Source organism: Aulostomus chinensis, chromosome 13 (assembly GCF_037954235.1).
Source record: "Aulostomus chinensis isolate RoL2024-O1b breed Wild chromosome 13, RoL_Achi_v1.0, whole genome shotgun sequence".
Taxonomy (NCBI): Eukaryota; Metazoa; Chordata; class Actinopteri; order Syngnathiformes; family Aulostomidae; genus Aulostomus; species Aulostomus chinensis.
The window spans coordinates 25,335,229-25,355,356 of NC_141332.1; the positions used below are offsets into that span (position 1 = coordinate 25,335,229).

At 45.4% G+C, this 20,128-nt stretch overlaps 1 protein-coding gene across 3 annotated transcripts in view; it reads left to right on the top strand.

The window, feature by feature from the left end:
* The first annotated feature begins 1,111 nt into the window (after positions 1 to 1,111).
* fat4 (FAT atypical cadherin 4) overlaps positions 1,112 to 20,128 on the top strand; it is a 115,209-nt gene continuing 96,192 nt past the window's right edge. For all 3 annotated transcript variants that reach the window (XM_086222287.1, XM_086222288.1, XM_086222289.1), the window contains exon 1: positions 1,112 to 6,617. In XM_086222287.1, coding sequence (XP_086078413.1) covers positions 1,515 to 6,617 — 5,103 coding nt within the window. In that variant the 5' untranslated portion in view covers positions 1,112 to 1,514. The remainder of the gene's footprint in view (positions 6,618 to 20,128) is intronic.

Below are 20,128 nucleotides of genomic sequence, written 5' to 3' on the forward strand. Positions count from 1 at the left end.
AACAACAACAACAAAAAAAATCAGATTTGACAAAACGACTGTATTTAAGCGACATTTTTTCCGTATTAAAGTTATTAAATGCTTGAGAGTGGGCCTCGTGCTGCCCTCAGGACATTCATCACACATGTGAAGTTGCGGTTGTACCGACATCCCTCCACAAGGTGGTGCTACTCACCCACGTTTAGGCTCCTACAGCTTCGACAACAGTCACACATCCACTGCGTCTGCCATTGTGTGCGCAAGTGACATTCAGTTTAACTGGACACGTTTTAATCACGAGATGTTTATTCTATTACTTTTTGGTTAAGGAACTCTAAGGGCACGAGGCGTAAATAAAGTAAAATAGAATTTACAAAAAAAAAACAAACAAACCTGCCTGACTTCGTTCGTTTTGGTTGAAATGGAAACAAATGCACCTGCGTTGATCAGAGGTCAGTTCATAACTTTATTTTCAGTAGAATAATAAAACTCTCCTTATGTATCTTCTATGCTGCAAATGCACACAATTACTTTACAGTCATTAGAATATATTCATATAACTTAACAATCATTTTTGAATACGGGGCTACAAATTTATGTGCCATTTCTGCAGGAATTAAGCACTCAACCATATTGTTTACTGTCATTAAAAACCTTTGGTAAATGATTTTATATTGATTTTTATCTACAAATCACCATACTCTGTTATATTTCTTATGATATTCTGAAATTCCATCTGTCATTTAATTTGAGTAAAACGCTCCCGTTCGAACAAACTGTGAATTTAAAGTCGTTGTGTCAGGTCCAGTTTCATCTCCTGATACTTCTACTCGCTATTGTGATATTTTTGAGCTCCACTGATCATTACTGTGGTATTTCTACTGCAATATCTGCTTCTGGGTTCTGTCAGACAGTTCTCTTTTACCTGTCTGGTTTGATTGACGCGCTACTCTACTAGCGGGGGACTCCGGGGCTGCGCAGCACAATGGACCGGGGGGAGGGCGGTGGGAGGGCGGCTCGGAGCACCGCTATCCAATGGGATCAGTGATGGGAGGGAGTTTGCCGAACTCCAGCTTTGTCCTAACTTACTGGGACTCCTGAGCACAATATGACTGAAGCGCCTGCACCGTTATTCCACGGGACGGTGCGTAGGCTCCGCTGCCTGCACACACTCTGACGCGCGCCCCCCAGAACTTTGGATACATCTCCAAGGAGACGGGAACTTTTGCTTTTTCTGTCTGAAGGTAACTTATTGACAGAGACCGTCCGGGGAAAATGCAGTTTGAGGGAGATGGAGTGAAACTTGTCTGATCCCTCCATTCAAAGGAGTCCAGTGCGGTGGAAGAGAGCCCTGCGCACCGCGGAGCGACACTTCTGGAGTACTTTGGGAGTTAAAAGTGTGGAAAGAGACGTCGTTGCACTTTGCCCGTTTAGTTCTCGGTGCTGGAATACAATGCTTTAGTGACAACTTCAGTAAAGTTGATGCATCATAGGCATGGACTCTGTCTGAGAAAGGTGGACTTGGCGAACTGACCATGGCGCTCACGTGTAGGAGCTTGGGCCGCTTTCATTTGGTTCTGCTGTTTTTATGGACTTTGTCGCAGTACTCAGCATCCAGTCAAGTCCGGCAAGAATTTCAGATCCTGGAGGAGCAGCCCATCGGTACCTACGTGGGCACAATAGAGACCAAGCCCAGCTTCACGTACCGCTTCAGCGAGAACCACAAACTTTTTGCCATCAACGGCACCACGGGAGTCATCTACACCTCCTCGGTGATTGACAGAGAGGTTTTGCAAAGTGATGTCATCAACGTGGTGGTGCTGTCCAGCCAGCCGACCTACCCCACCGAGGTCAGGATAGTCGTTCTGGATATTAATGATAATGCCCCGGTGTTTCCAGACGCGTCAATTGTGGTGTCGTTTAAGGAGGACGCCAGCAGCGGCAGGCAAGTGATCCTGGACACTGCCACCGATGCAGACATCGGAACTAACGGAGTGGATCACACCACCTACCGAATAGTGAAAGGCAATGAGCAGAGGAAATTCCGCTTGGATATTACAGTCAATCCTAGTGGAGAGGGGGCATTCTTGCACCTTGTTTCAACAGGAGGTTTGGACAGAGAAGTCACTCCCTTCTACCAGCTCCTGATCGAAGTGGAGGACAAAGGAGAACCCAAAAAGTTTGGCTACCTGCAAGTGAACGTCACTATCCAAGACATAAATGACAACCCCCCTATTTTTGAGCAAGATCAGTATCAGACGAGTGTGTTTGAGGATGCAGCAGTGGGCTCCAGCATCCTGCACATCACAGCGTCAGATCAGGATGAGGGCGCAAACGCTGAGGTCAGGTACTTTTTAGATGAGGGAACACCTTTCCAGATCGACCCCAAAGCAGGTACTATTATCATAAAGGAGGGTTTGGATTATGAGAGCAGGAAAGAGTACTCGCTGACTATCCATGCTGTTGATAATGGGGTGCCCTCCTTGTCAGGCAGGACTGAGGCCACTGTTAAACTCTTAGACGTGAACGATAATGACCCGGTGGTAAAGTTCAGGTATTTCCCAACTACTTCTAAATTTGCCTCTGTTGATGAAAATGCACAAATTGGCACAGTTGTGGCTTTACTCACCGTTTCAGACTCCGACTCCCCCACAGCTAATGGTAACATATCTGTTTCCATCTTAGGAGGCAACGAGCAGAGACACTTTGAAGTGCACACGTCTCCTGTGCCCAATTTGAGTCTGATCAAAGTGGCCAGTGTGTTAGACAGGGAGAGAATTTCCTCATACAACCTCACTGTGTCTGTGTCGGACAATGGCAAGCCTATGGCGCGCTCCTCTTTTGCCAGTCTGGTTATTTTTGTGAATGATATCAATGATCACCCCCCTATATTCCAAGAAACACTCTACAGAGTCGATATCAGCGAAGATATACCGAAAGGCAGCTACATTAAAGGGGTTTCTGCAACAGATGGTGACTCTGGGCAGAATGCCAACTTGCGCTACTCTCTTGTGTCTGGAAATGCTTTGGGCTGGTTCTCCATCAGTGAAAACAGTGGTCTGGTTACTAGCGCCGCTTTGCTGGATAGAGAAATAGCATCTGAAATTGTTCTCAACATCAGTGCCAAAGACCAGGGGCTACAGCCCAAGATTTCTTACACTAAACTGATAGTCAACGTAACTGATGTGAATGACCAAGTGCCCACGTTTACGCAGAGCACATATCACGTTTCCCTGGTGGAGCACTCTCCTGCCGGCACTGAGTTGGTGGTGCTGTCTGCCTCAGATGACGACCTCGGAGCCAATGGAACTATCCGGTTCTCATTTGATGCAGAGACTCCCGCCAGTGTCCAGGAGCTGTTTCGCCTGGATGCCATGTCAGGGCGATTAAGCACAGCCGTGGAGCTAGACAGGGAGGATCTGGCCTCCTACTTACTCTACATCCAGGCAGCAGACACAGGCAGCCCCCCTCTCCACTCTGTTGGAAAAGTCAACATCACCCTGAGGGATATCAATGACAATAGGCCAGTTTTCTACCCTGTTCAGTATTTCGCAAATGTGAAAGAGAACGAACCCCCAGGTTCTTATGCAACCACCGTTTCAGCCACAGACCCCGATTTGGGTCGGAACGGCACAGTCAAATATATAATTACAGCTGGGGACTCATCCAAGTTCCGCATTAATAGTAACACAGGAAAAATAACCACGCTTGTGCCCCTGGATAGAGAGGAGAAAACCACGTACCAACTGCAGGTGACAGCAGCAGATGGCAGCGGCCTGCGCTCTCACATCCAGGCCATTGTGACTGTGACTGTCATAGACACACAGGATAACCCACCGATCTTCAGCCAGAAAGGCTACAGTTTTGTTATGTTCGAGAATGTGGGAGTGGGGACGGTTATAGGGACAGTGTCAGCCACAACTGTGGATCTAAACACAAATATTTCCTATCTAATCACGTCAGGTGACCAGAGGGGGGTTTTCGCTGTGAACGGCGCAGGTCAGATCACAGCGTCGAGCCCGATAGATCGAGAGGAGCAGGGCTTTTATCAGCTGAAGGTAGTAGCCAGAGCTGGGGAGATTACAGGGGAGGCGTTTGTTAACATCACTGTGAAGGACTTGAATGATAATGCGCCTCACTTTATACACAGCGTGGAGCATGTGAGCGCCGTGGAGAACTGGAGCACAGGTCACGTCATTTTCCAGGCTAAAGCCTCAGATCCTGACGAAGGTACAAATGGAATGGTGGTCTACAGCCTCAAACAAAACCCCAAAGGCCTGTTTCATATTCACGAGAAGCACGGCCTCATCACACTGACCGGCCCGCTGGAGGTCACCACAAGCTCTTATGAGATTGAGGTGCAAGCGTCAGACACGGGGGTCCCCCAGCACACCTCCAGTCTCGTCCTCATCGTCAGCGTTTATGACGTCAACGACAACTCGCCCGTGTTCGATCAGCTCTCCTACGAGGTCATCATTTTGGAGTCGGAGCCTGTCAACAGCCGCTTTTTTAAAGTGGAGGCGACAGACAAGGACTCCGGTCTCAATGGCGAGATCATGTATGATATCGTTGGTGGCAACACAGGTGATGTGTTTGGTATTTTTCCAGACGGGCAGTTATACATCAAAGCAGAGTTGGACAGAGAGATACAGGACAGGTATAACTTGGTGGTCGTGGCCACGGACAGGGCCGTGGAGCCGCTTAGTGCCACAGTTAATGTAAGCGTGATTCTTGACGACGTCAACGACAACCGTCCGCTCTTTAACAGCACTAATTACGTGTTTCATTTTGAGGAGGAGCAGAAGAGGGGTTCGCTAGTTGGCTTGGTTTTTGCTGAGGACAAAGACTTTGGCCCCAACAGTGAGGTCAGATATACATTTGAGACTTTACAGCCCAACTTTGAGCTGAACGCCATCACCGGGGAGTTGACCAGCACACTGCAGTTGGACCGCGAGTCACTCATGAGACAAAGAGGCGCCGCTGTCTTCAGCTTCACAGTCATCTCGTCAGACCAGGGTCTCCCCAAGCCCCTCAGAGACCAAGCCAAAGTGCAGGTTTACATTCAGGATATCAACGACAACCCGCCTAAATTCACCAAAGACATTTACCAGGCCTCCATTTCAGAGTCAGCTCCAAACATGACCCAACTCTTACGGGTCTCCGCCTCTGATGTGGATGAGAACAAAAACGGACTGGTGCATTACCACATCGCCGAGGGCAACGAGGAGGGACAGTTCACAATTGACAGCAGCTCTGGACAAGTGACTTTAGTCGGAAAGCTGGACTACGAGTCCACATCCTCCTATTCTCTGAAAATCATAGCTGTTGATGCCGGAGCTGTGCCCTTATCCTCCTCATGTATGCTCAGCATTAGCATTCTGGATGAGAATGACAACACTCCATCCTTCCCGAAATCCTCGCTGTCTGTGGACGCCCTGGAGAACATGAGGATCGGGGAGTTGGTGGCCTCTGTGACTGCAACTGACGCAGATTCTGGGCAGAATGCAGACATAACGTACAGCATCACCGCCACGAACAACCACGGCACGTTCAGCATCAGTCCCAACACCGGCAGCATCTTTTTGGTTAAAAAGCTGGACTATGAAACACAGTCATTTTACAAACTTAACATCACTGCAAAGGACAATGGCAGACCAGCCCGCTTCTCCTCTATCCCTGTGGTTATTCATGTCAGGGATTTTAATGACAACCCGCCCATATTTTCCCCCGGCGACATTTTCAAATCCATCCCTGAAAATCTTCCCATTTCGTCCTCAGTCATGATGATTACAGCTCATGACACAGACGCCGACATCAATGGCGAGCTGGAGTACTCCATTGTTCAGCAGATTCCCAGAGGAAGTCATTTCAGCATTGACCCGGGTACCGGGCTCATATACACCAACAAGGAAATCGACAGGGAGTTTTCCAATCTGTTTGAGCTGACAATCAAGGCCACCGACCAGGCGGTGCCAGCTGAATTCCGACGTTTCGCTTTAAAAAATGTCACCATATGGGTCACAGATCTGAATGACAACGTTCCCACTTTTCTATCCCAGAACGCCCTCGTGGCAGAGCCGAACATTGTCATCGGCTCCATCCTGACAACAGTGGTGGCTTTTGACCCTGACGATGGGGAAAACGGGGAAGTGGAGTACGGGCTTGTTGAAGGGGACTCCGATACTTTCATCATGGACAGGTACAGCGGGGACATTCGTCTTGCCTCTCAGCTCGTACCATCCCGACTCATGTACACGCTCACTGTGTCAGCCACTGACCACGGCAGCGAACGCAAGACTTCCAGAACTGAGATGACCATCATCCTCCAAGGCCTTGACGGTCCTGTTTTCACCCAGCCCAAATACATCACCATCCTCAAAGAGGGCCAGCCACCAGGCACCAACGTCATCTCCCTGGATGCCTCCAGCCCGCGGGGCTCTGCCACCAAAGTGGAGTATTTCATCGTGGCGGTGCGTAGCGGCGGGAAACCTGTGGGACGACTTTTCACCATCGGTCGCCACAGTGGAGTGATACAGACGGCCGCAGAGTTAGACAGAGAGCAAGGCTCCGACCTCTACCTGGTGGATGTGTACGCCATCGAGGCAGACGCCAGCCAACCCAGAACACAGCGTGCTGAGGTTAGTTCACTGTTGACTCCTCTCTTCTCCGCAGGTACTGGACAGCCATCTTATATTTTTGCTCTTGATCTGTTTGGCAGGATGAGGGCATGAACTCATGCGCTGGCATTTATTAGAGACATTTGGATGAAATGAGTGTAATGAGATCAAGGTTTGAGCTGGAAAAACAGAGAGAGAGAAAGAGAGCGTCCAAGTCACACATACAATAGAGCCACCTATTGCATTTGTCTTGCTCACGTATTCAGGTTTATGCACGGCTCTGCATTACATTAAATAACAGGTTCCTGGAAATGAGTAAGCAGGCCCTGTTCTCTGGTCTGATAACTTAATTGTTCCCCTTTCCAAAAAACAAGCAGGCCTGAACAATTAACCTCAAATATGCCTCCTCTAACATTTGAGAAGGGGTGAGGGCTGCATGTCTTCGACACACGACCCCCACCTCTTATCAGACACTGAAATAGTCTTATCTCTGAATCAAAATTTAAAAAAAAGGACCACTTTTAATTTCCCCTCTGTTGACATAAATCAGTCTAACATCTCCTAAGTGTCTCAAGTCAAAATGAAAGAGAGAGCAACTCATAGTGCAGGTATGCGTCATTAGTGCCAATATTCCTTTGAGCCCTTTGAGCCTGAGGCTGTTTTGGCACCGGGGTGGTCCATGGTTACCATTATACCAGCGAGAACCGCTCCGCAGGCAATAAGTGACCATTAAAATTGGGTGACCTCTTAAGCCTCTGTGAAAGGATGCTGAGGGCAGAGAGAGTGAAACTTAAGCCGTCTATCGAGTTATGTGATGCACCTTTTTCAGCTCTCTCAAGTGTTTTTGGGTGGCTGAACCCCGGCTGCTAGTCAAATGGAAAACAAATGTGATCCTACATATGATTTGAAAATTCGAACCAGGACTTGAAATGCCGTGTTCTTACAAGTTTGACGACACGTGTTCTTCTCTGTGGTGATGTCTGATGTGAAGTTATTTTATGATTTGCTTGGCGCCTTGTTGTTGATGCCTTTTCAACCACTGAATATGGTACAATCCAATACAACTATCACTTACTTGGAGACAAACTCAGATATTATTGGAATCACAGATTACTTGGCAAAACCATGTCAACTTAAAGGTTTTTGCTGTGGCCAGAATATCAAATCACTTCGCCTTCAGGGAAGATGGCGAACTCCTTTCCTGCATTCTCTACTGTCGGGCTAATGAGAGAATATACTGCTTCAGTGCTTCATTCCCAGAACTTAAATGCTATATTGGTTTCATTCTGAGCTTGAACTTTCTCACCCTATGGCGAGATGACTTTAACATACCTGGCTGTGTAGTCAATTGCTCCTCTTTAAGAAGCGTGAGATTTAATAACTTGGGAGCAATTCTCCTTCCACGTTCGGAAATCTGGCCTCCTTTGTGATGCAGTGGGGAGTCTTTTATATCTGTATTTTTCAAACCTTAGAAAGGTCACATTGTTTGTATCTCCACTCTGTCAATGGAACCTCAAAACATCGTGTGGTACAATAGTGTAAACCTTCAGACTTAGACTAATGTTTTCCCAGTGCAGTGTTTATACACCAGATACCCGGTAGCAACTGGGGGATTATTTTCATCCCTGGGGTTGTGACCCTGTCACATTCTCCATTTCCCATTTTCCCCATTGATTGGATGCATGAGGGGAAGAACGCTGGCTTCTTTTTCCTCCTGCTATGCACCATGTGTGATGTTTTGGAAACACCCAAATCAAGAGAATTTGGCTGTACATGCTTTATCAACACAAGTGATCTGGAACGACTGAGGCGCCTGCTGGGCCTGCTGTGCTCCGGGGTGTTTTTCTTGACCTCGCCGGCATCTTCGGAAGTTTCATTGTCAGCGACTGTTAAGTTCAGTCATTTTCGGGCCGCATGTACGTCCCAGCTCTGTGCGATTGCTGTTTCTCTCAGACTTTGATTGAGCTGCTTCAGCTGTGGCAGTTTTGAATGTTGGAATGTGGTGACTTCATCACCCACAAATCTGTTTTCTTTCTCTTTGTAGCCGGTAGGACACAGAAACGGTATCTTGGCTGTAGAGTCATCCATTGTTGTGGATTCCAGACTCCATTCATACTGTTACGGAGGATGTTTTTTATTTCTCTCAGAGTTTAGATTCATCACATCCGGCGAGATTCTTGTTTGGAGGTGGAGAGAGGCTTTTCCTGTCCAGCCACCACACTGAGTAAATCCTCCAGAGATCATCTGGATGGGCTGCAGCTTACAAGTGCTGGTCCCACTTTTGGTAAAAGCGTGTCAGCGATGTGACAGTATCAGACAAAACACCTGCACTGACTGGGATGAGACGAAAAAGTGCTTGAAAGTTTGTAGTAGAACTGAGTCGCAGAACTGAGAAGGATGGGTTTTTTTGGTTTGTTTTTTTTTTGCTGCGTGTTTGTGAGGATTTACCCCTGAATTCTTTCTTTTTTTTTTTTTTAAAGAGATTTGATAACATGACGGGCTCGTGCAGCAGCACAGATGGAGGATGAACAAGGTTTTTTTTATTGTTTGTTCCTGTTGTTTCGGGTGATCTAAAATATTGATGCATCCTGAAAAGGAGAGAAAGGTCAAACTCAGAAACCATGTCGACACGACCATTGTTTCATATTTCATTATCATACTGTCACGCCTCGTTTCCTCTGTCTGAATATCTGCATAAAACACTTCTGATCTAGCAGTAGCTTGTTTTGACACTTGTAGCCTGTTAGCAGGTTTTTGTCAGCACGCAGTCCATCTAAAATTTATGGCAAAATTAAATATCCTCCACTTCCTCGAGTCCAATACAGAACTGAAAATAAACAGAGAGGTGGAGCTCTGCAAACAGACATCAAGGAAGTTCCCATAGGAAATTAACAGACCTCTGATGTATAGGACTGGGAAGGAGGTGGCACTGTTTAGATTATTTTTTTTCCAAAAACAAATGTGCTTTTTGGCATGCGAAATAGTGCCAAGAGTCACCTGGCGCTCAAGGAGATGACCTCACATGTGCTGATTTGATTGTCCAACATTTGAAAAAACAAAAACAAAACGAGAAATCCAGTTTACAATCGTGAAACGAATTCCGGTGGAGGTGCTGTAATCAGCCAATGCCGGGGGTCCTAATGAGCAGCTTCAGAGGAATAGTCCACCAACAAACATCCTTTAAAGAAATCCATAAAACCACACCAGAGAAGAAAATGAAAATATTTTCCCTCCTCTGTTATTTCCACCTCAACTATCTGTGTTTCCTATCATTTAAATGTTTCCCTACATCTGTCCCCTCCTTGCATTCAAATCCTCCAAACTCTATAGGCTTTGCTGCTTCACTTGTTTTCTTAAACTTACTCTGAATCAAAAGGAATTGCTGTTTTTTTTTTTAAAGAGACCCTCGAGTACCACATCAGTCCTTGCCCCCTCCTCTTAAAGGCATTGTTCGCCCTTGAAAGTAAACACAGTCAGTGTTCAACAGGGCTTCCTTTGTTTTGCCTTCACAGATAAAGTGTTGCGTTGGCCCGGCTGCAATTCAGGAGGCTTTTGTTATTTTTTTGTCTGTGCCAGCGTCTTGGCTTGGCAGATTTTGAAGTGTGTGTGGATGCCCCTGTCAGCCAGCCTTCCTCGCCACTGTGGGACATACAGTAGAGTTGACTGCAGTGGTGGGAGAGAAAGGGGTGTTTTGGGAGGGTGCTGGATATGCCAGACTGTGTTATTGGGAGTTGTGGGAATGAAGGAAGAGGAGGGGGAGATGGAAACATTTTAGAAGGCTTCTAAAAGTGCCAGACACAAGCAGCAGTGCAAGGTATTATGGGAAGGAAAACTGTTCCCTCCGAAGCAGATGGAGCTTTTGTACACCACAGTGGAGGAACGCAGATGGCTCAGGAAGATATAGAAATGACTGCTGACCTCTCTTGGTATAGATGGTTTGAGCTGATGAATCTTGTTAAAAACAGTTTTGGAAAACAGACAAAATAGATGAACTTCTCTCCTTTGTGCGTGCATTGGGGAGCTGGAGGCTGATTCGTTAGCTTAGCACAATAAATGGTAATGGATGGGCAGGTTAGCATACTCCCATCTGAAGTAAAATCCACTGTAAACCAAAGCAGTCTTGGCCTGCATTCATATAGTTAGGGTTGTGCATAACTTTTTAAAAATGGAATCGCAATGACTAAACTTTCTAAGATTTTAACAGAGTTGTGCTAACACTTCCCATCCACCAGCATTCATTGTGCTAAGCTAACTAGCGGTCACCTGGTTTCTGTGGGTCTCCTTAATGCACAGGCAGAGGAAAAAGAAGTATTTGTCTTCTTCTTTTCTGGCTCGGGGGGGGGGGGGGGGCGCAAAAAAAGTGAACTTCCCCAAAAGTTGGCGCGTTCCTTTTAGATGCTCCTTCCTGTGTCTTTACATCTCTTTTATGTGTGTCTGCCTGGTTTTCGTGTCTGGGAAGAAGCCGTTGGTTTGTGTTGTGGATGTGTCTGATTTATAAATCTCATTGGCAAACTTCAAAGTCGCCTTTCTGTCTCTCTTTCGGTCCCTTTTTCCCTTTCTGTTTTGGTGATGCTGAACCTCCAACAAAATGGAGGGAAATGTGATTAGGGCATCAGAGACTGGAATCATGTGGGAAAGATGCAGGGAGAAAAACTGTTGCAGAGATTTAAAAGCTGCAAAGCCAGTCGGGTCACAGAGGCAGGAAGACCAGGGTCAGGTACAGCTGGAGAATATGATACGGATGATGGTTTCTGTGTTTTAGTGTCTTATGACTGCGGTTTCAAGGTAAAGGTCAATCGGTGCAACAGATAGCACCTTAAGTGGTGCATTGTGTTCTTTGCTGAATCAAGCTGAACTGACAAAAAACTACGATTACATTTGATTCACGCACAAGCTTGGTATTAAACTTTTATTTTCCTCAGAGGAGATATTCATAAGAACTGGAGTAAGAATGGAGCAGAACAAACTGCATTCCTGTGTATTGTAATTCATGGTCTAATTGCAATTTTTGAGTGTGTCTCTGTGTGTTCATGCGCTTGCAAGAAAGCACTCGTGGTAACTGTCCAATCCTGCTGTAACCAAGATTGTAATTCATGCAGTAATCTGGCCGGACACGCATTTTTGATATGGTCATCGAGGACGTAAGGCATCTGCTCTCCTAGTAGGTGGTCGCTCCGGGTGAACCTGTGGGAGACCCGGCGCTGAGGAATGGTGGTTGTCTCAAAGCGCCTGTCCATTTTATGACACAATCGCCATAAAACTAGAATAAACATTCGCTCATGCATAGATGCGTGCAAGCAAACAGTGCCAGAAAGACACACACACGCACACACACACATGCACACACTTGAAGTTAAGTTCACACAAACTCAAGGGCAGCACAGCTTAAGCCACAGTCATTTAGATTATTATAATTATGTTGCTATAATCAAATCAAATCATTGGGATACTTGCATATAATTCATATAGAAGCCACATAATCATGATTCAGGAGCGAGACATGGGGACATTTTGCAGTCGTTGTTTTGGCGACAAAACCGGGTGTTTATAGCGAGACGTGGGGACGTTTGCAGCAGCTTTTATTTCCCTAACCAACTGGTTTTTGTGCCTAAACCTAACCAGACCTTGTCAAATCTACCATAAAATATTGTGTTTCTACCAAGAAGAAAAGAACCCTGTGGCATGCTGCTTGAGAGAACGCTGCAATTGTTGCAGTTCATAATTTGTCCGACTTGGACTGAAAGGACAGAACGGTGTCACATTGTTCTGCTGTGCCATGTTCTACAAAGTTAGGGCAAGCAGCAAGTTTGCCGCGATGACCAATCCAACAATTCACCAGTCAGTTTCAGTATTTCACCAACCCACCAGACTTTTGGAAGAGACTCAGCTCCTTTGGTTGGTCAGCTGTTCAAGTGGCAGAGTGGACCATTTAAAGAGCTGTTTACATAATTTTCTACCAGTATGACATTACATGATGGTGTTCGCTGCTGGCTTGAAAACCTCTATGCAAGGATTTCCTGAAACATCAATGAAAATAAAAAAAAAGGGAAATTCCCCTCTGGAACTGGAGCTGTTCAGAAAGTGGGCGGTCACCGTTGAGCTCTAGTGGCTTGAATGACACTGCACAGGTGTACCAGTAGCCAGTGAAAAACAGTGAGCACTTGAGTTTTGGGTACATTTCCTCAGATAAAAATGTTTATATTAAGTACTCAGGAATAAATATCTTGAGCTTACAAAGACGTTTTTCCCTCCCGCAGCTCTTCTTTGTGACTCTAGGATGCAGGAGGAACCAGCTATGAGTATGTGGCATGGAGCTGATGGAGACTGAAAGATAACAAGAGCAAAACTGTCCAAAAAAACCCTTGCAACTTCCAAACTTTTGATTGCATCTGTATAATCCATGTCGGCGTTGTTCAGTCAAATACTCGGTAATCAGCAGACACTTTGATCCGAGTTAAAAATGAACAAACTTAATCACTTCCCATTCGATGCTACTGCGAATGATTGGCCCAACTGAATGCGCCAGCTGGTCAGGCTCGGCGCTACCGTGAAAGAGCACCGGAGCAGAATTTTTGGGACCAACGGAGGGTTAACGGGTTATGAAAGTGTTCGTTGATTACCCAGCATAGTGCTGGATAAAGAAGACGTAGATTCTCCTGGACGATGCGTTGGGGAGTTTCTAAATTGTCCTTTTGAGACAGTTTTTGCGGCCCATCATTGTTAGCTTGAAGCTACATACAGTATACGTGGCTGTCTCTCTCTGCATTCCAGAGTCACAAAAAAGTAATTTGATGTGGAAAAAATGTCTTTTTGTATTTAAGACACCTATTTACAGTACAGTATGTGCCCTTTGAGGGCAAAATACACTGTTTGGATGTAGGATCATGAAAGCATTGTTTCCTTCGTGGTGCTGTCCTGTCGTGGTGTGGTAACGCTGCTCCTCCACAGGTTGAAACAACAGTTAATTTCATACCCAATTTTTGCTGATAAATTATGTTTATAAAGGGAATATAAATGAATATTAACAGCAAACTCTTCCAGCGCAGCACTGAGCTGGAGGCAACCTTTTTTTAAATTTTTAATCCCCCCCCCCCTTTATGCCTCATGCAAAGTCAATGAAAGAACTCGGGTTAGAATAACAAATGAGTGTGGCCTGAGCTGTGCATGCTCCGCGGAGTTTTGCATCATCGGGTTTATTTTGACACGAGAGATACATTTTTCTTCTTCTGTGATTGTCACGCATCATTTGGGGGAGGTCAGTCGTCTGTCTTATGCACACATGCACGGACCAAATGTGCGACTGAAATAGTATCAATCTCTCATGGTCGGCAGAGTCCGGCGTGATCAAAAGGGAGCCGTAACAGGATGGGGAGATTTCTTCAAGTGCAATCAGAAAGGTCCATCAGAAAGAAAGTTTCCGAGCTTTCTAGTCAGTCAACCACAGCAAGGTTGATTAGAAGTGGGAATGACCAGGTAGGGCTGTGATTTGGTGTCGTGCATTTTGTTCACACAAGTGTTGCAGAGGGAAATAAATCTTTGCTGGAGAAGTGTATGACTACATCCCAGAGAATTCCTCATCACTTTTCTCTGCACTGTGCTGACTGTGAGGAGGCCATAAAATATACCCAAGTCAGTCCAGCTTTGGAGAAAAAAAAAGTTCCACTACTTTCACTTGTAAAACTTGGGGGGGGGGGGGGATAGAGAGAAAGAGGGAGAGAGGAGAGTTGATTTTGGCACATATTCTCTGCGGTAATAACAGATCCCAGCTATGGAATGATTTGTTCTTACACGTGACTTACCAAGCTCTCTAGCATCAACAAACACTCCAGCACATCCACATGCAGAAATACACACTGCAAATTTCCATTGTTTTCAGAGCTCAGACTTCACTGTGGTGCCTTATTGACCTGTCTCTCTGCTTTTTATCTCCAAAAAAAAGAAGGAAAAAGAGCTCACTTCTGCTTTTTTGCACATCTCACCTCCCCTAGCTGTCCATCAACTGCACTTCCAAAGTGACATTTAATGCAGTCGCCTCCCTTATGGAACCTCCAGGGATATCAGAGGAGAAGAGAGAGGTGTTCTCACGTAGAAATATACGTGTGCGCACACCTCAAACCTCCCCAGACTGTGGTAAGACTAAGACGAGTGACCTGAGAAGGGAGGGGTATCTCCCACAGCTTGCACTGATAATTTAAGAGCAAGATGGGAGATGCAGGGAGGAAAGGAGGAGGAGAGCACTGAGGTCGTAGCTGGGAGGGGAGGCTGGAGTAGGGCTTTAGTGTCAGAGGCAGGAGACAAGCAAAGATAGACTGGCACCAGAGCGCAGGAGCTCGTGTTATTGTTATCGCCACTCTTATTTTATGAGTTTTCCATCAGGAGATCCACTGTAGCTCCTGCTCAGTGTGCAATGGATACTCTTGCTTTATTTAGAGGTTAGCCACATCGTGATTTAGCATTTGTAAGTTTTTAGGTTTCTCTGTTGTGTTGTTGTGATGTCTGTTTCTTCTTTTTAAGGTTGCAAAATGCTGTTCTTTTTCTTGCTTCTCTGTGCTGTGCAAATCAAACAAATAAGCCAAGCCACAGTCAATTTACAGCTGGTTTCAATTGAAATATTTCAGCTTTTTCCTGACTTTTCTCAGCCCAGTTGCTAGAATGTAATGTTGGCGTTGCACGTTATATCATGTCTGAACCGAAAACGCATTTCATATCAACATTTTTAGATATATCAATGTCGACAACGCAGGCCGTTGAAATGAAATTTACACTTTAAAAATAATGATGGTTTATCATGTGTCAGCACGATGGTTGAGCTGTAATTAGGGTTAGGCCCAAAAAACACTCGGCTAGGGTTAGCAAAACATTGTGTCTTAGGCTAAAGTTGTGAAATTCGCCGTTGGAAACGGGACGTGACAGGACTCGAACAGCGGTTGCGTGACCCACCCGCCACCCCGATAGGCTTCCTAATTCCAGCTTTCTCGCTGCATAGAGACGTCATCACATTACGGCCTTTGTCAGAAATGTTGTTATGAAGCATATTTTTGGTTGAGACGAATTGAGATTATACGTATCTGTGGTTTGTACCGCTGCACAATGCCAACATTTTATTCTGGTGACTGGGCTGCTTTTCTGACGCTCCGTGTCTCTCCAAGTTGTTAAAGTCATGCAAGAGAGAGTGTAAGCTGTAATTCTGTTCATGCTCTTCATTTGACAGTTTGTTGACATTCATTGTCTTTGACCCTACAAATCCACTGACCCATCACATGTGATCTCATGGTTTTTCCTCATATTATAGTTGTTCTGAATGTTTTGCCATTACAAACCCTCAGAGCTTTATTTCAATTCTTAGAGAAGATCCCAAAGATTCAAACTTATTAGGCTCAATTTCAAGTGTAACCAGAGGATGCTGGGTGAGCGCAAACCTCCGCCAAACTCAATTTTAAAAAAATGCTATTTTTCACTATGCAATAGGTTCTTCCTTGGTTTGTCTTACACCCTTCCACCAAGTTTGGCCAACACGACCAGTTCACCTCATCGGTACATAAATTGATCCGAGGATCAACAGGAACATTCAAATGCAAACAGAAAAGTCTTAGATTTGAATATTTTACTGGATGTAAATGGCTCAGGTCCCCAGCTACAGCTATGTTGAAGAGATTCGATTGGACTCTATGTTCAGTCAAGATTTAATTCTACTCTGTCAGTTGACAATCAAACATGCTCTTGCGTCCGGAATAAAAGTATATAATAATGAAATGAAAATTGATTCCTTTATGCTCTACTCTACAGATTCTGCTGGATCCTCCTGTCTGCGCTCTGCGTTAATTTCAGCCATATTTGTGCACGTGTCCTGAAAAAATTACAGTGACAACAAAGAAGACATTGGAAAAAAACAGCACAACTTTTGAGAAGCCTATGATTTTACCTCACCGCCTGGATTACAAATGGCTGGGAGGAGATTGAATAGCAGAGGACTTTTGACTCAGAACTGCCCCCTAGTGGATGTGCTGAGTGTGTCATGGCAATAGGGAAAAGGTAACGATTGAAGAAGACGCATTTATTATCGTACGCAAAGGAAGCATGAAGGAGCTTTTAGCTGGGTTTGCAGTTTGCAGCCCGAGCAGCAGGAAAGGAAGGGCGGACTCCGACCAGTATGTTTTAAAGTAGAAAAATAAAGGTCATGTTTACAGAAATGATATTCTTGCTCGGTGTTTGTTGTGTTTTTGCATACAACTAATTTGCATCTGCATCCAATTACCCTTTAAATGTGGTATCTCCAAATCTTCCAAAGTTGAAAGTGTATCATGATGTACTACGAAAAAAATTCGAAAGTTGATGTTATTTTGATGTATGTTAACTGTCTTTTAAAGCTTTTCTCGGCAGGTGCCTTTCATCAGGTGTGTTTGTGTAGTGAGGTTGGCTCTGATTTGTGTAACGGCCATCATCCTTCCACGGGTTGTTTTGCTGGAAGCTTGTGGTCGTTTTCAGCATGCAGCAGAACGTCTCGGGAAAATAGCTTGTGGTCACCAAGACAATAACTGCTGAGCATGAGCCTCACTTTGGAGGATTATTATCTCATTCAGGGAGATTCTTGGTCGGCTCGATGTGCACGAAGATGCTCTGTGTTTCCAGAGCTTAAATCCTGGAGCGTTTTTTTTCATATATCATTTCCTATCCGCACTAGATGCACTGTTTGCATTCAAACAGTTCTATCTTGGGCGGTATGTGGCTCTGCATGGCAGCTAACAAAGGCTGGCACTCAATAGCAACGAAACCACTGTGTTTACACAAATTTAGAACAGCTGGGGCCTGTAATAGGAAGGAAGATTTGCGGGTTAGCGAGGTAACTTCAGGTTTAACCCCGGCTTTTCAGTGTCACGAAGGTGCTTCAGATTCGGAATTCAGTGGGGTACATCGTCATGGAAACTGCTGCACGCCCTACCTTCCCAGCAGGTCGGGTTTAAGATAAGAGATGAGAGTGTAGAAAGGCAACGCTAACTGACCATCAATTTTCTGGGGGGGATGGCATCACCATTCCTGGAGGATTCCACGACTGTGGGATGAATCATGACATCGGCCCTGACATCGCCATATTTGTGAATATGCTAACCAACATGCCAATACACTTATTTAGCATTTTCCCCTGAGCCAGACCAGAAAACAGCTCCCAACTGCACTGGCTCATCACTAGTTAGCTGAGCACAATGAATAAGAGTGGATGGAAAATGCTAGCATACCTACACTAAAGACATGAAATGGATCATTTACCAAACGCACCTCAGAGTCGGACTCTGGGGAGCATGAACAATGAAAACATCCCCCAAAATGTTGGCAGGTCCCTTTAAAGACCTGATGTGACTATGCGTGACTGCGGCTGTTGGGGTTGGTCAGGCCAGCTGCCCTAAAGATACTCCACACTGACTTGAAATAGCCATTTTCGGTGAACGCAGCTTTCCTCTCTCTCCTCTCCAGTTTGTCCTGTTTAATTGAAAACAGCTGGTGGAGTTTCTGGGCAGCGATGTCAACGTGACTCTGGTACCTGGCTCTGTTGTCAGACTCAAGTTATGTCTTAAGTTGGTGTAAGCTGCAGAAGAAAGTTCCAGAACTCTGGTTTCGATTACAATGACAGTGCGCTATTTTGACTCTTTTTATACGCTCTCTCGTTGCCCGCTCTGTGATTTCACTCGTCAAATGAATGAAGTGGCCTAATCTCATCAGGCTCTTTTGTGTTTAGATGTGAAGGTGTAATTTACCAAAGTACTGTTCTCAGATTGGACTTCATGGTCTTCCTTCTCAAACACTGGGATTCGCGTGCGGCGGCTTGTGTGTGTGTGTGTGTGTGTGTGTGTGTGTGTGTGTGTGTGTGTGTGTGTGTATGGATGGTTATGAATGTGCCCAGACACATATCTTCTTAAACACCCTACATGCTGTCAGCCTTAAACAGAGCCTTAACTGTTTGCACAAATCATCCAATCTTTTTCTCATTTTTCTAAAGGTTGTGCAGCTTGGCACTGTTGGCACTGACGTGTCGTTGTCCGAAATGGAAAAAACGTCGAAATGCAAAAAGCAGCCAAGAGAAAAATGATTCATCAAACTGTCTAAACTTGGCTGCCCTTCGTTTGACAGACAGACAGTAATGAAGTCTCCCTCCCCGGACACTCCATTCTCATAGTATTACACGGAGGAAGATCCGATATTACATTATATCTCTATCTCCTCCAGGGGGCTTCTGCTGGTGGGGCTTCACTTACACTGAGGGCTGCAGCCTGCATGCAGATGCCTGTGGAGAGGGAGAGAGAGAGAGAGAGAGCGAGAGAGAGGGGGGAGGCAGGGAGGCTGTACAGCAACAACACGATACATGAAACCCCGACTTGGCTCTTTCGAAATCTGCCTCCACGTACACTTTTCACACTGAAAGAAATCATCATCCTCTGAAGTCTTTACTCTGTGGGATGGGGTCCCGGAGTGAACCCCAGACCCTCTTTATTTTCTTCAAAGTGAGGAGAATTTATATTGTTACCTCAGTTTTAGAGTTGTTCTCCACAATTTTAGAGAGTATAAGGCAGGTTACGGCGCAGGAATTAAATATTTTAGAAATCCTTTTTGCGTTTGAACGTCCTTTTAATGAGGTTTGCATGTGTTTTCAAGGGGAAACTGGAAGGCTGTCTATCGTATCGCTACACGTGGTGATGAAATCCTAATGTGGCCACGCATCCTGATGCGTATCCAGTGGCATCGTGAGGTCCTTGCTGAACCACCCCTCAGGAAAATAGATCTGCACTCTGGTTGTGTTTCCACTGATGGTTTTTTTGATGTGTGTTTTGAAGCATCACCTCAGAAGAGCTTGATGGAAATTGCAAAATTTGAAAAACCCTCAGATTTTTTCTCCCCATTAAGTTTTTTTTCCCCCCTGTTTGAAAAGAGTAAATGTACGAAATGGGAGATGGAAACTGCTCCTTCGGATTTGTGAATCTTTATCTCATGTGACCGACCAGCTTCTTCCCAAATAATCCCAAACTTTGCCTTCATCTCCGGACAGCCTGCAACATGGATGATGCTAGCTAGCGTGAAAGAATCGTTACAAGTTGCCCGACTGGGAGTAATTCCTCAAGATCTGGCTCCATTTTTCACAGGGAGATGAATTAATGGCCCAGCGCAACTCCTATCTTCTGTCGGAAATACGCATATTAAATAGCCACTTTTATTGCTTCAAGCCGGTCAGTGTAAAGGTGCTTCATTTGCATTTCCTTTACGATGGCGTTTCCAAAGTGCGCTTAAAGAGTGTTTGATAATTCAAGGATTTAGGACTCGTGAGAAGAGAGACACGTATGTGAGATGGAGGCTGTATGAGGAAGAAAGTCTGTGTGTTTGTGTCTGTGTTTGTGTGTGTGTGTGTTTGCGTCTCACTCCAGAAACGCTGCAGCACGCCAGCCGCCTCGCTGCTCCCACTTGCAGACGTATACATGATCCTTTCATGTCATTCGGTGCAGTTACTTGATAATGAGTGAGTGATCCAAAGGAAAGCAACACTCTCA